This window comes from Hyperolius riggenbachi, chromosome 6 (genome assembly GCF_040937935.1).
Source record: "Hyperolius riggenbachi isolate aHypRig1 chromosome 6, aHypRig1.pri, whole genome shotgun sequence".
Lineage (NCBI taxonomy): Eukaryota > Metazoa > Chordata > Amphibia > Anura > Hyperoliidae > Hyperolius > Hyperolius riggenbachi.
Window position 1 is genome coordinate 141,722,172 of NC_090651.1, and position 14,214 is coordinate 141,736,385.

At 40.2% G+C, this 14,214-nt stretch overlaps 1 protein-coding gene across 8 annotated transcripts in view; it reads right to left on the bottom strand.

Annotated features, from left to right (window-relative positions):
- COL11A1 (collagen type XI alpha 1 chain) overlaps nucleotides 1–14,214 on the bottom strand; it is a 782,075-nt gene that overhangs the window by 235,298 nt on the left and 532,563 nt on the right. For all 8 annotated transcript variants that reach the window (XM_068240020.1, XM_068240025.1, XM_068240017.1 and 5 more), the window contains 2 exons: nucleotides 12,125–12,338; nucleotides 2,070–2,226 (listed from right to left, as the gene is read on the bottom strand). In XM_068240020.1, coding sequence (XP_068096121.1) covers nucleotides 2,070–2,226; nucleotides 12,125–12,338 — 371 coding nt within the window. The remainder of the gene's footprint in view (nucleotides 1–2,069; nucleotides 2,227–12,124; nucleotides 12,339–14,214) is intronic.

Genomic DNA, 14,214 nt, shown 5'->3' on the forward strand with positions numbered 1-14,214 from the left:
CACTTTTTATGTCAAACCACAGTATTCCTTCCCACCCTTCCCAGACACAGGGATTTAAGGATAGGCAGTTCCACTGCTGTTTAGAATCTTAGATTTAGGGCCCGTTGACATCGGTACTTGCAGGATGTTTACCACGTTTTTCATTAAAGCACTGCCCATTCAAATGCATGGGCAGCGCAGTTAACTGTTGTTTATGCAAACTCCACATTGTGGTCAACAACTGGTCAGCAACAGAGGGATTTGTGTATAAAAATAATATCTGCGCCTTTATATGTTCAGCCACTACAAGGATTTACCTCATTTCAATATAGTATGTGTAAAGTGAAGGGCTAATTTTCCCAAGCTAAAAAAAGATATGAGAGAGTGTGAGACCACCAACAAGCATTCACATAGGGTGGTTCACAACTCAGAAGAGGAGCAGGTGCAGACACATTCACTTATAGAATCAGATGTGCTATACCTTGTCGTGCTACAAGGAAAGTCCTTCTATGTATTCTCTCTACTTTTGTATGAGCAATGCCTACATTCCATCCCCATTTCTTTGTATTAATTTTAGTATTAGTTTTAATTTGTTTACTGAGACATACAGTAGATGGATTTGATCAAGTGTTTAAATTCCTAACTACATTTTCGTTGTCAGCAGCATGGAATTTGTTTCCATTGAAAATATTTCCCTTCACTTTAAGTACGCTGTCACAGGAAGTGGGGAGAATCTTCTAATTATAGGCACAAGAAGCAACAAAAACGATACAAATATGCTGACACCTCCCCATCAAAACTGGTTTGTTGAACTTCTTATAAACGTATTGCCAATATTAGTGGTGTTTTACATGGCCTCCTTATGTGACCCTCTGATGCCTAGGCTTGTGTAGAGATATCTCACCATTATCTCTATAACTATAACTCTAGAAGAACTTAAAGAGGAACTGAAGTGAAAATGACATAATGAATAAGATTGTTTATTGTCTATAATAATATTTATTTATACATTATTTAGTGTTTGCCCATTGTAAAATCTTTCCTCTCTCTGATTTACATTCTGAAGTTTATCACTGGTGGTGACATCTTTAGTCCTGCCAGGTGATCTGTATGGAATGGTCGTCATTGAGAGTTCTATACACAGAGGGAGATATTGCTTGCTTGGCAGTTGGAAAAAAACATCATCTCCCTCAATTCCACAAGGTTCACATACAAAAACTGTCAGGACCTTGGTCATGACATCACACTGTGGGAGGGGTTTCACCACAATATCAGCCATACAGACACCCCTGATGATCTATTCAAGAAAAGGTAAAGATTTCTCATGGGAAAGGGGTATCAGCTACTGATTGGAATGAAATTCATTCCTTGGCTGAAGTTCCTCTTTAAAGTGGAATGAAACCCAGCATTTCTTCTTTGCACAAAATGATTATTTACAGCATATTATATAGTACCACCATTTTTATTTTACTAGAACAGCATTCAATTAATTAAACACAGGACCTACAAGCTAAGTGCAGAGAAAGCTGGACACATCCGAACTGAAGATAATGTTATCTTGTGTTTACTTAATTGTATCAAGTGAGGAATGTGACACATTCTCTGACTGTGCAGACTCTCCTGAACACAGACAGACTCAGAAAGCATTTCTGCCTTCAATACAAGATGAATAAAACCAGTAATGTGTAAAATGCAAAGGCAGGTCTCAGAGCAAAAAAAAATGTACTTTGGGAACTTGTAATTTCTAAATAAATAATAATACTTATGCACAAAACCAAATATGATAACCGTATGGCGTATAAAAATTAGGAAAACATGTTTTTATTGAATATTATGTCAGGGTTGTATACCGCTTTAAGGCCACGTGAGGTTTGATCTGGATCTAGAACCACATGAACACATTTAAAAACTGCAACATAGTTGCTTATTTAGCTCTAAGTTTGTCTATCACAGAATTTTGCTAGAGCGTATCTAACACTCTGTTTGCTTAGTAGAAGACTTCCACAAGTCGCATGGGCCACTTTTTGTCTCGGCACAATAATAAACAATAAAATATGCCTTAATGGCACATCTTCAACATTTTCTCTCACCTCAAATGCTTCGTCTTCCAGGGACCCCAATACAGCCTTGCCACTGGTTTCCACCACAGGATTGTCACTTCTTGGTAATGGCTGAGTTAGCTTTTTTTTGCAGTCCACAATCATTGTGGCCGTTTTCTTTTCCACACTAATTGCAATCCGGTGCCACCTGGAAGCACAGATGGAAATCTGCATCAGGCCATCACAAGCAGCAAATTCAAGCAAGTCTCACAACATAAGCATCTTTCCAATAGCAATACTATAAAAAGTACAGCATGGAAATTATACATCAAGAGAAAATACTGATAGAGAAGAGTGTCCAAGCTTTTCTGTGGAAATTATTGATGTCAGTAAAAGGTAAGCAGTTGATTCCCCACTCTTCAGTAGAGCCCACAGGAGTCAGAACACAACAGATAACATCCCTGCTTGGTGTGGTGCTTTACAGTGGCGTAGCTAAGGAGCTGTGGGCCCCGATGCAAGTCTTACAATGGGGCCCCTCAAGCACTCTATACATAACAATTGAGACGGCGCACCAAAACCTGCCAATGGTAACTACAATGTCAGAGGAGCAAGAAGGGGATGGGGAACAGCTTGTTAATGATTACCACTATTCAAAGCTATCTATAGAAGTGATGATTATGAGCACAGGCCCAATAGAGAGCTAATACTGTAGTTGAGGGAGGGCCCTTCGGGGCCCCTCTGGCCCAAAAGCCCCGATGCGGTCGCTACCGCTGCACCCCCTATTGCTACGCCCATGGTGCTTTAATATACAGTTTCAGTGATTCTATATTAAGGACAGAGCCAGCATCTTACTATGAAAGCCTTCTTGTTGGAGTAGCCTGAGACAGAGGTTCTCATTCAGTAATCCACATTTTTTTTCTTTTTTACTTTTCCAGTTATATGATTAACACAGTCACTACAGAGCACAACATATAAATAATGATCAATATAAAGATGTGAGCGAGCAGGTCGGTTAATTACAACCCACATTGCTGTGCCAGCTCTGCAGGGGGGACTAGAGGGGGGCCCATGGAGAGGGAGGCAGGAATGATGTTGTCCTGCCCCCGATGAGAAAGAGGCATCACCTGGCATCATGGGCGGCCCAGGGCTGCTGTAATAATGTAAATATGTTTTAACCTCCCTGGCGGTATAGTTGTTTCCTGATTTTAGGGTCTAAAAGACATTTTTGTAATGTGCTTTTAGATCCTCGACACTGAGAAAAAATCTTACCACAGATAGATTTGCAGCAGCCCTGCACTTCACTAAACCCCCCAGGATCCAGCGTGCAATTCTCCCTCCTGTCCTCTAGGTGGTGCTCTACCCCTATGGTGAGGTTGCCGTCTGTCGTCATGTGGCAAATGGCAATCTTACCTGATAGATCGAGAGCCTCCGAGGATCAGAACAAGGTTGTCTTCCAGCTTCTGGATTCTGAGGGAGGTGAGGAACAAATGCTTGCTGTGATGCAGGCTCTGCATACACCACCTGGTGGAAGCCTGAGCCATAGAAAATATTGGCAATGGGGGAAATATGGGCACCTGTGGTGGCCGATAAATATCAGGTGCTGGTACCCAGTATTTATCAGGTGGCACGGGCGCCCAAATTTCCCCCATTGCCTATTTTTTCTATGGTCTCCTAAAGTACGCTCGAAAATTTGTATTTCTGTGGGGGGGATTAAGGATAGCCATGGGGGGGGGGGTTAAGGACAGGATAGCTGGGGGGTGGTTAAGGTTAGTCGTGAGGGGTGATTAAAGTAAGCCATGGATGATGGTTAAGGTCTGCTGTGGGGATGTGGTTAAGGTTAGCCATGATGGGTGATTAAGGTTAGCCATGGATGGTGGTCAAGGTCTACTGTGGGGAGGTGGTTAAGGTTAACCGTGAGGGGTGATTACAGTTAGCCATGGGAGTTGGGTAAGGTCTGCCGTGGGGAGGTGGATAAGGTATCGGTAGTGGGAAGGTTCAGTGTCAGAATAGAGTTGTAGTACTTACTTTTACTATCGTCATTGAAATAGTATTAATATTAATTTATAAAGCGTCAACATATTCCGTGGCACTGTACAAAGTTTGAAACGAACATGGGGTACATAATACAGACAATGGCATACACCAATATGCAGAATACATAATTGGTGGCAAAATAAAAAAAGATACAAAATACAGACTACAAGATATATAATTGGTAATAACAGTGATAAAAGTAACATGATGAATAAAATGTATAATGATTTCCAGGACACAAAGGACAGAGCCCTGCCCTTGTGAGCTTACAATCTAAAGGGCGAGCTTACAATCTAAATTAGTAGAATATCTGTAAATCTACTGATATTCTACTATCGGGTTTTCAGCTGCCAACATTTCCTTGACTCTATATTTGCATTTACGCATTTTTAGGGCCTTCATTCTTCTTTGTCTCATGGTAAACTTTCAAAAGAGAAAGTCAATGATATGCTAATAATTGTGGTTTGCATGCAAATTGAATACAAGTTGTAGTTGATAGTTTGTAACTAGGCTAATTACATAATCATTCAGCAGGATGTACGTTTGGTTGATCCCATACCAAGCTGCATACAATTTGCATTACATTTGCATGAGAGCAGATTACCTTAACTTGATTTTCACCTTTCTTGATTAATTATAACCATTTACTAGCTAATGAGAGAACAGGGGCATACGGCATGTGTTCATAATTCTATTCCTATTCTGTATATACTGTATAGCTTTGTTTTTCCATTACTTTTTGCACCCCAGGAAGGGTTGTGAGAACAACTGAATCCATTGAGCATTTTAGACTAGAGATGAGCGTAATGACGTAATTAAGATTTCGCGAAATTTCGCGTAATTAGTGTAATTACGATTATGGCCGTAAGTTCATAATCGTAATGAAGAAGGATTTCGCGTATTTGTTCATGCCGTAATTTCGCATTAAACGCTACCGTAATTTCGCGTTAAACCGTAATAATATAAAAAAGCCGCCGACTTTAAGGGTTAATAGCAAAGCCCCCTTAAATGCTAAGAGCTTCAAATTTGGAGAATATATTAAGGAGATCAGAAGGAATAAGAGGAAATTTTTTTTTTCAAAAAGACCTTATAGTTTTTGAAAAAATCGATGTTAAAGTTTAATATTCTTAATTAACCATTAATACTTACCTGTCCCTTTAAATAAGTGATCCCTCGAAATAGCCTCGGAAATGTTCTATCAGTTACTATGTAACAAAGTTATTACAATGTAACAACTATGTTACATTGTAACTACGCTGCACCCGACGTCACTCGCCGCTCAGCTGCCGCATACGCGTCTGCGCTGCACAGACCCGGCAGAGCTCTGAGCTATATAGCTCAGAGCTCTCTAAGCATCTTTGAATTTGGGCTCTAAGGAGCCCCATTGGTCCTTAGCAGACCAATGGGGTTCCTTCTGATTTGAAGGAACCCCATTGGTCTGCTAAGGACCAATGGGGCTCCTTGGAGCCCAAATTCAAAGATGCTTAAGGAGCTCTGAGCTATATAGCTCAGAGCTCTGTCGGGTCTGTGCAGCGCAGACGCGTATGCGGCAGCTGAGCGGCGAGTGACGTCGGGTGCGGCGTAGTTACAATGTAACAAAGTTGTTACATTGTAATAACTTTGTTACATTGTAACTGATAGAACATTTCCGAGGCTATTTCGAGGGATCATTTATTTAAAGGGACAGGTAAGTATTAATGGTTAATTAAGAATATTAAAGGACTTTTTTCGTGGTTATGTTTTTTGTTCAATTAAAATACTTTTTCTAAGTGTTTGTGTGTTTATTTACTTTTAACTCTTAAAGGAAATGGGTAAGGGGTACAAGTACCTCTATACTCATCTCTCCTGGGAGGGGGGGGTGGGCATCTGGGGGACCTCTTTTTAAAGGGGACTCCCAGATTCCACCATGAACCCCCCCCCCCCAGGAAATCGCGGCCTCCACCTCCACCGCCCATCGGAGGTGGAGAAGAGCCCCTTGTCCTTGGATTGGACAAGGGCTCGGAGGGGGAGGGGAAAGCTTGGCTGCCCCTCCCCTTCCGAGACCCCCCAATCCATGGACCATGCGGGCTGGTATAGTCAGGGTGCGGAGCCCCACGCAGCCGGTGCTCCGCATTCTGGCTATCCCAGCCTGCATGGGGGACAAGGGGTTAAAGAGGTCTGGGAGGGGGACCCCACGTCGTTTTTTTTTTATATTTCCCACACTCAGAACGAAGTAAGTAAAACTCTTCCCACTTGGGGGAATCTATGAAAATAATACACTATTGTTACCTGTGCAAAAAAAACTGACATTTTCCGCATTTAAAAGACATTTTTGCCCTTGAAACTTAAAAATCGATTTTCTCAAAAACTATAAGGTCTTTTTGAAAAAAAAAATTTCCTCTTATTCCCACTGATCCCCTTAATATACCCTGGGAATTTGGTGTTCCTAAACTTTAAGCAGGCTTTGCTATTAACCGTTAAAGTCGGCGGGTTTTTAAATGTATACATTTTTACTTTGAAACTTTAACATCGATTTTCTCAAAAACTATAAGGTCTTTTTGAAAAAAAAAAATTTCCTCTTATTCCTCCTGATCTCCTTAATATATTCTCCAAATTTGAAGCTCTTGGCATTTAAGGGGGCTTTGCTATTAACCCTTAAAGTCGGCGGCTTTTTTACATTATACGGAGCGTTACGGTTTAACGCGAAATTACGGTAGCGTTTAATGCGAAATTACGGCATGAACGAAACGCGAAATTACGCGTTGAAAATTACGCTTACGGTATTTTCAATTACGATTTTAATGGCAATTACGCTACCGTAATTTCGCATCATAATCGCAAATTTCGCATGCGTAATTATAGTAATGCGAAATTACGAAAATTTCGGCTCAACTCTATTTTAGACAACTAGTTGGATGTTTTATGGTCCACCCACTCTAATTTGTATTGACAGTGGGGGGCTTTCCATTATATGATATTGCAAAGGATTTCCCAGGAAGCCTTAGCAGTTCACTAACCGCAGCCACTGACCCATTAAAGGACTCCGACCTCTCTGGGAATGCATCTCTTTATGCTCAGTAGGTTATAAAGACTGCTATAGGCAGGCATTGTTAGTAGGGCACCACCTGGTGAACATGTACTGAATGCAGACAGAGGCCAGACACCTGTGTGCTGTAGTTTGTATGGGCTTCATAGGAACACAAAGTGAAGGTAACTGCACATAGCTTAGATTACAATGGGGTACAGGCACTAAACTACATTAAGCTGATTTACACATGTGAAGTCTTGCGCACGAGTAGAGTGTAATACATTGCATATAATGTATTGCATTCTTCTCTTCTCATCATGCAGGACGTAGCTTATGTTATTCTACTTATTGCAGTTTAGTGCATTCACCCCAAAATTAATGTATGGTATGACACATTGTTAAAGAGACACTGAAGTGGAAAAAAAAAATCATGATATAATGAATTGGTTGTGTAGTACGGATAATTACTAGAACATCAGTAGCAAAGAAAATATTCTGTTGTTATTATTTACAGTTATATAGTTTTTTTTAATAACATTGCATCATTCTCTAATATTTGCAATTTACACAGTACTCATCATTCTAAATGATTTTATAGAACAGGCAAGTGAACTTTTGAGATGTTATCTGCAAAAAAAACAAAAAAACAAACCATACAGTGCCAAATACTTGAGATAACAAGCTTCAGAAGACAGAGCTTTCTGCGACTTTGAACGTCCTGGAGCTCAATGGCTCTTAATGCTTCCTGTGCTGGAAGAGTTTCTTAACTCTTCCTGTACTGGAAACAATATTAGACTTATGTTTTTGCTCCTACTGTTTTGTTTCTTAGCTGTGCTTTACATACAAATCTTTTTTCACTTCAGTGTCTCTTTAAGGAAGAGTGGCCATGCAATACCCAGATAGAGAGTGGATGCAAGAAAAACACACACATCCAACTTTGACTGATTTACTGACACATTAAAATGATTAAATAAGTCTTTGGTATGAAGATCATAACACACAAGGGACTATATGCAATTAACTTTTTCACCTGAGTTTTCTCCTTGGAGATAACTCCTTTAACCATTTCCGCCGCCCGGACGTGAAGCTCACGTCCGGGCGGCAGCTCTGCAGCGCTCCCGCGCATGGGCGCGCCCCCGCATCCCCGCTGTGCCGCCCGGTAGCCCTGGGATCAGTGAAAGGGAACATGGTTCCAGATCACCGATCCCTTTCCCCCGCAGAAAAACCGAAGCGCTCACCTGTGAGGCTTCAGTTCTTCTGCCCGGAGAGAGTTCTGCATCGCCCTTGTACTTCCGCTTAGCAGGAAGTACAAGGATTGAAAACAAAAATGAAGGTGGCCATCTTGTGGCCAAATAGTAAAACTACAGCAAAAAATTTAAACATTACAATTTACACAGAGAACAACATTAAAAATTAACTGTTTATGCCCCACACCAAAATATTCCCCAAATAAAAATGTTAATGGAAAAAAAAAAATTACAATAAAAAAAAAAAAAAAAGACATAAATAGTTACCAAAGGGTCTGAACTTTTTAAATATGCATTTGAAGGGGGTATACTACAAACATTTTTTAAATTATAAGCTTGTAAATAGCGATGAACGCAAAACGGAAACAATGCACCTTTATTTCCAAATAAAATATTGTCGCCATACATTGTGATAGGGACAAAATTTAAATGGTATAATAACCGAGACATACGAGCAAATAAAATACATAGGTTTTAATTATGGTAGCGTGGATTATTTTAAAGCTATAAAGGCCGAAAACTGAGAAATAATGAATTTTTTCAATTTTTTTCTTATTAATCCTGTTAAAATGCATTTACGGTAAAGTGGCTCTTAGCAAAATTTACCACCCACAGAAAGCCTAATTAGTGGCGGAAAAAACAAGATATAGATCAATAAATTGTGATAAGTAGTGATAAAGTTATTAGCGAATGAATGGGAGGTGAAAATTGCTCCGATGCATATGGTGAAAAATCCACGCGGGCTGAAATGGTTAAAGAGAAGATGAAAATTATCAGGGAAACTTTAAGAAAATAAGCGCTACTTACCGGGGGCTTCCTCCAGCTCCAAGCTCCAAGCACGTCCCTCGCCGCAACCCTCCCTTCAGCCGTTTGCCGCAGGTCCGTCCCGGTCCGCGGCGATGATGTCAGAGCGACCTCCAGGTCACTCTGTACTGCGCCTGCGAGATTGGTGCTGTCATTCACCGCCACGTGGGCCGGAGCAGACTGCACAGGTGCAGAACTATTGTGCCTGCGCAGTCCGCTCCATCCCACGTGGCAGTGATTGACAGCGCCTCTCACGCAGGCGCAGTACAGAGCGACCTGGAGGTCACCCTGACGTAATCGCCGGGGACCAGGACGGACCTGCGGCGAACGGCTGAAGGGAGAGCTGCGGCGAGGGACGTGCTGGGAGCTTGGAGCTGGAGGAAGCCCCCGGTAAGTAGCCTTTATTTTCTTAAAGTTTGCCTGATAACTCCTTTAAAATAACTTCTAAGCATTTTACAATTTAAAAAGTACCCAAATATTGGTGACAAAGTACTGTAGAAATTATTTCCTTGCTTGCTGGTGGTTTAAAATGCATTTTATAACAAGGGGCCATATACAATTCACTTTTTCACCTGAGTTATCTCCTAGGAGATAATTTTTCAACTTCTTTTTAAAATAACTTTTCAGCATTTTACAAATGAAAAAGTACTAAAAAGTAGATGAAAAGGTACTTGCAAAATTATTTTGAGTATTTTCTTGCTTGCTGGTGGTTTAAAACGGATTTTATTGACAAGTTTTAAAAAATCGCCTAGGAGAAAACTCAGGTGAAAAAGTGAATTGCATATAGCCCAAGGTGTGAAAATATCCCCTAGGAGAAAAATTAGGAGAAAAATGTAATTGCATATGGGCCAAGGGTCCATATGCAATTCACTTTTTCACCTGAGTTTTATCCTAGGTGATATTTAAAAACGTGTCAATAAAATGCCTTTTAAGTCACCAGCAAGCAAAAAAATACTCAAAATCATTTTGATAGTACTTTATATCTACTTATTGATACTTTTTTCCATTGCAAAGTGCTAAAAAGTTATTTTAAATCAAAGATGACATTTTTTTCTCCTGGGAGAAAATTCAGGTGAAAAAGTGAATTGCATATGGCCCAAGGTGACCTAGGAGAATGCAGTCACGTTAGTACAGTCAGAAAATCCCCAGAAAGCACTAATTCTCCAAGATATACCGTTAAGAATATAAATGTGAAGAGAAACATCCCTTGCCCAGGCAGAGTTTTATCCTGAGGAAGTGGGTTTATCACATGAAACACCTTCTCAGTGTTTAATACATTAATATATGGTGTGTTGTTGTTGTTTTTTTGTTGTTTTTTTACTATTAGTCCTTCATGCATTTATTCTCTTACATTAAACAGTTTCTAATTATTTTACATAATCTAGTACCTCTTACATTTCTTATTTCAACATGCTCTACAGGGCAACTCAGGTCATCTGCTATGCTGTAATCCTGTGCATAGACATCATGGCCCATATGCAATTAACTTTTTCTCTTGAGTTTTCTCCTAGGTGATATTTTCACAACTTGTCATAAAGTGTCTTTTAAGCTGCCAGAAAGCTAAAAAATACTAAAAAATAAATTTAATAGTACTTTTTCACCAACTTTTGGGTGCTTTTTCAATGGTAAAATGCTGAAAATTTAGTTTAAAGAGAAGATCAAAATTATCTCCCAGGAGATAACTCCGGTGAAAAAGTGAATTGCATATGGGCCCATGTGTTGACAATGAGAAGGTCTTGCTCACCTCTATGGACAGTCAGTTAGGATGGCAGGGGATTCTCAAGTCTGTTATTATTAAACAATGAACTGAAAGAATCTCTCCTAAATGATCATAATCTGAATCAGAATTGGTTTTTATTGGTCAAGTAAGTTATAATTCATGAGGAATTGAACTCGATAGTTAGGCTTATTTACGCTGAATCAGTTGTAGTCAGCTTTAAAGCAATCCTGAAGTAACCTGAAAAAAAAGGCTTGGATACTCACCTAAGTAAAGAAAAGGCTCTGGTTCCTATAGACCCTTCCTGTTCCTTTTTTTATATCCTTGTTCCCCTGTTGTCCCCCATTCAATCGTGATGCCTGACTCCTCAGAAGGCTTCCGAAGATGGGCATATCCATACTGCACATGCACGAGTGGGGACCTATCTTCAGAAGTACTTGGGGAAATTCGTTTTCCAAAGGCTGCTCGAGGGGGCCGAAGATATATACGACCTGCAGGTCTAATAATTTCTCCATTGGGACAGTGCTGAACGAGGAGACAGAAACAGGACTGGGAAGGGTTTTTGGGATATAGAGCTTTCCCTCTTCTTCAGTGAGTATCTAAGTCTTTTTTTCCCCTCACTTCAGGGTTGCCTTTACACAAGGACCACTAATGCGCTGTGCAGGTGCAGGATTTTTCCATGTTTCCCTATGGGTCAGTTAATTTCTATGTACTTTAAGTTTTTTCACAGCACAGTGCATTCCTTTGTGTGTTGTAGACCCAATACACACAAAAATACGTGAACATGCATGGTAAAAAAAGTGAAAAACAAATGGTCAGTTAGGATGCATGCATTTTTATCTGCTGTCAGCATAAACCAACCAACAATACAGCACTCAGCGGTAGATGGAATCTGGGCACAGGCTCTAGTTATTGTGGGTGGAAACTGTAAAATAGTAAGGAGCCCTTTTGATGCCTTTACTATTTCATAGTACAAGCCCAAGAATTATCATTGTTTTCATTTTTAGATTCACAATAATATGAAGTTGCTACAGGAAAAGGACAGAAGTTGGCACTCGTGTCAAGTATTGGTGAGGGAAAGCTCTGCATCCAGAAGAAAGTAGTCGTAAACAGGTATTCAGTGCAACTGACTAACGTACATGTTCACTAATTAGTTTACAGCCAGAGAAGATCAGTGGACTTCATGAAAATACACGTGCTGTTAATACCAGTTCAGATACATGGATCTTCTTAACAGAGGCTTGAAAACAACATTCAAAGAGAAACACATGACTTCTAATTTACAACTATTACTTACTTTCCATCAGCAACATTGACAGTGTTAAAAATGGGGTAGTTATCTGGTAAGGGTAGTTGATTTTGATCTTCGTAAAGGAGGACTGGAGACCTGCCAACCTCTACTCCGATTTGCTGTCTTCCTTTTTCATTGAATATTGACAAGATAAATGACTGCAGGCCTTTTTTGGGCTTAACTGTCAGAAGGATTGAGAAATCCTCTGGAAATACTCCCCCTGAAAAAAAAGAACATTTAAAAATAATCAGAAAGCAAGACAAGAAATTTATGTACTAATGTACAGAGTTATACCCAAAACATGAATGGTCTTGCAAAAAGCGAAACTGTCCCAGAGTGTGAAAGGGGTTCAAACTGTGTACGCAAGGAATAACTCACCTTGGTCTCCACCAACATTTTGATGCATTCCATGCTGTCTCCCACTTCATCGCAAAAGTTCCAGTTTAGAAGGCGGAAGTGTAAGAAGCTGGAGAGCAGTATGGAATGCATCAAAAGAGAGGTGGCCCATGGTGACCTAACCCCTGCTTTTCATGAAAACATTCTCCCTCATCCCTGTCACTGAATGGTTATAATGCTTTTAGCTTATACTTATGGCATGTGAATTCTTTGATTTTTAATGAAAATCAGGCAAATGTTGTAGTTCCCCCTTAACCTAGGAAAAATCATTTGGATTTTATTCTGTCAATGGACACATTCTACATAAGATAGTAAAACAAAACATGTAGGATAAACTTTCATAACTGAGAAGTCAAAACCAATTAAGCAAAATATTGATGTGCAGGAAATAGTCTGAGAGAATGGCAAATGTCACATAAATACGACTTGTGTGGTCCTGAAAATGCACAGGCTGGCTTGCTCTGGGATTTTTTTCTAATGTAACACATTTACATAGGAATCTAGCGACCACAGAAATGCAGAATAACATGCAAAATATTATTTTCCATTTACTTCTAACAGTATTGTATTGTATGGATATTCAATCGGCACAAACTTGCAAAGGTTGCAGAATTCTCTTTTAAAGCATAATGCCAGGAATTGTGTTTTAATTATTTTTGTTCTGGATGGTGTTGGAAGGATGTACAGGGTATTACGCATTTTAACTGCTGTGCCCCAGTCTATAATAGTCTATAATATTTTTAGTACCTCATAAAAGATTGTAGGAAGAGTTGAATTGAACCCCCAAGTTTTCTTTTTTTCTCTAATTTCCTGTCCGTGGTTTAATTTAATGTCACCTTTCACAAGACCAACATATTAAAATAAGATGGTGAACTAAATACACAAAATTAACCTTACTATTGGAAAAAATCCCTTGCAGAAATCAAAGACAGATAGATTAGATTTGTTTACCGTGATGTCACAGCCGATAAAAACTTGCATAAGTGTTACAAGAGGATACTGTATATGCTACTGTGTTTCTCCTGAAAATAAGACCTAGCTGAAATTACAATCATGCTTGAAATACCCTACCCTTGAAAGTAAGCCCTGGCAGCAGCCTACATGACACCCACAAGACACACTGGATACAAAGCCTGGGTAGATTGCAAGACCTGAAAAATGTAGAAAAAGGAGAGCAGAACCTGCAGTGATGTGCTGTAAGTTCTACCGGTATCTGTGTTTCAGGCAATCAGAGTTTCTATTGAGAAAGGTGACGAAGGTCTCAACCGCGAGACCATTGGCTCCAATAAAGTACCAGTACATGCTCAGGTGGGAGAGGCGACCAGCAGCAGGGACACAGTGGTGCAGTGCAGCTGTGTCCCCAGTCCTCTGATGTACCCAGCTCCATGCCTGCGTCCCCAGCAGGATCAGATTCAGGCAATTTGTGTTTCTTTTGGAGCCGATGGTCTCGTGGGCAGGACCATGGCTCTGTCATTGGGACAATTACTGCAGTCACTGCTACTGCCACCCGTGAGACCATCAGCTCCAATAGAAACACAGACTGCCTGAAACACAGATACTGGTAGAACTCACAGCACATCACTGAAGGTTCTGCTCTCCTTTTTTCAGTTTTCTGGTCTTGCAGTCCATCCAGGCTTTGTATCCGATGTGACTTGTGGGGGTCATGTGGGCAACGTACCGTAGTAGTACCAATACAAGAG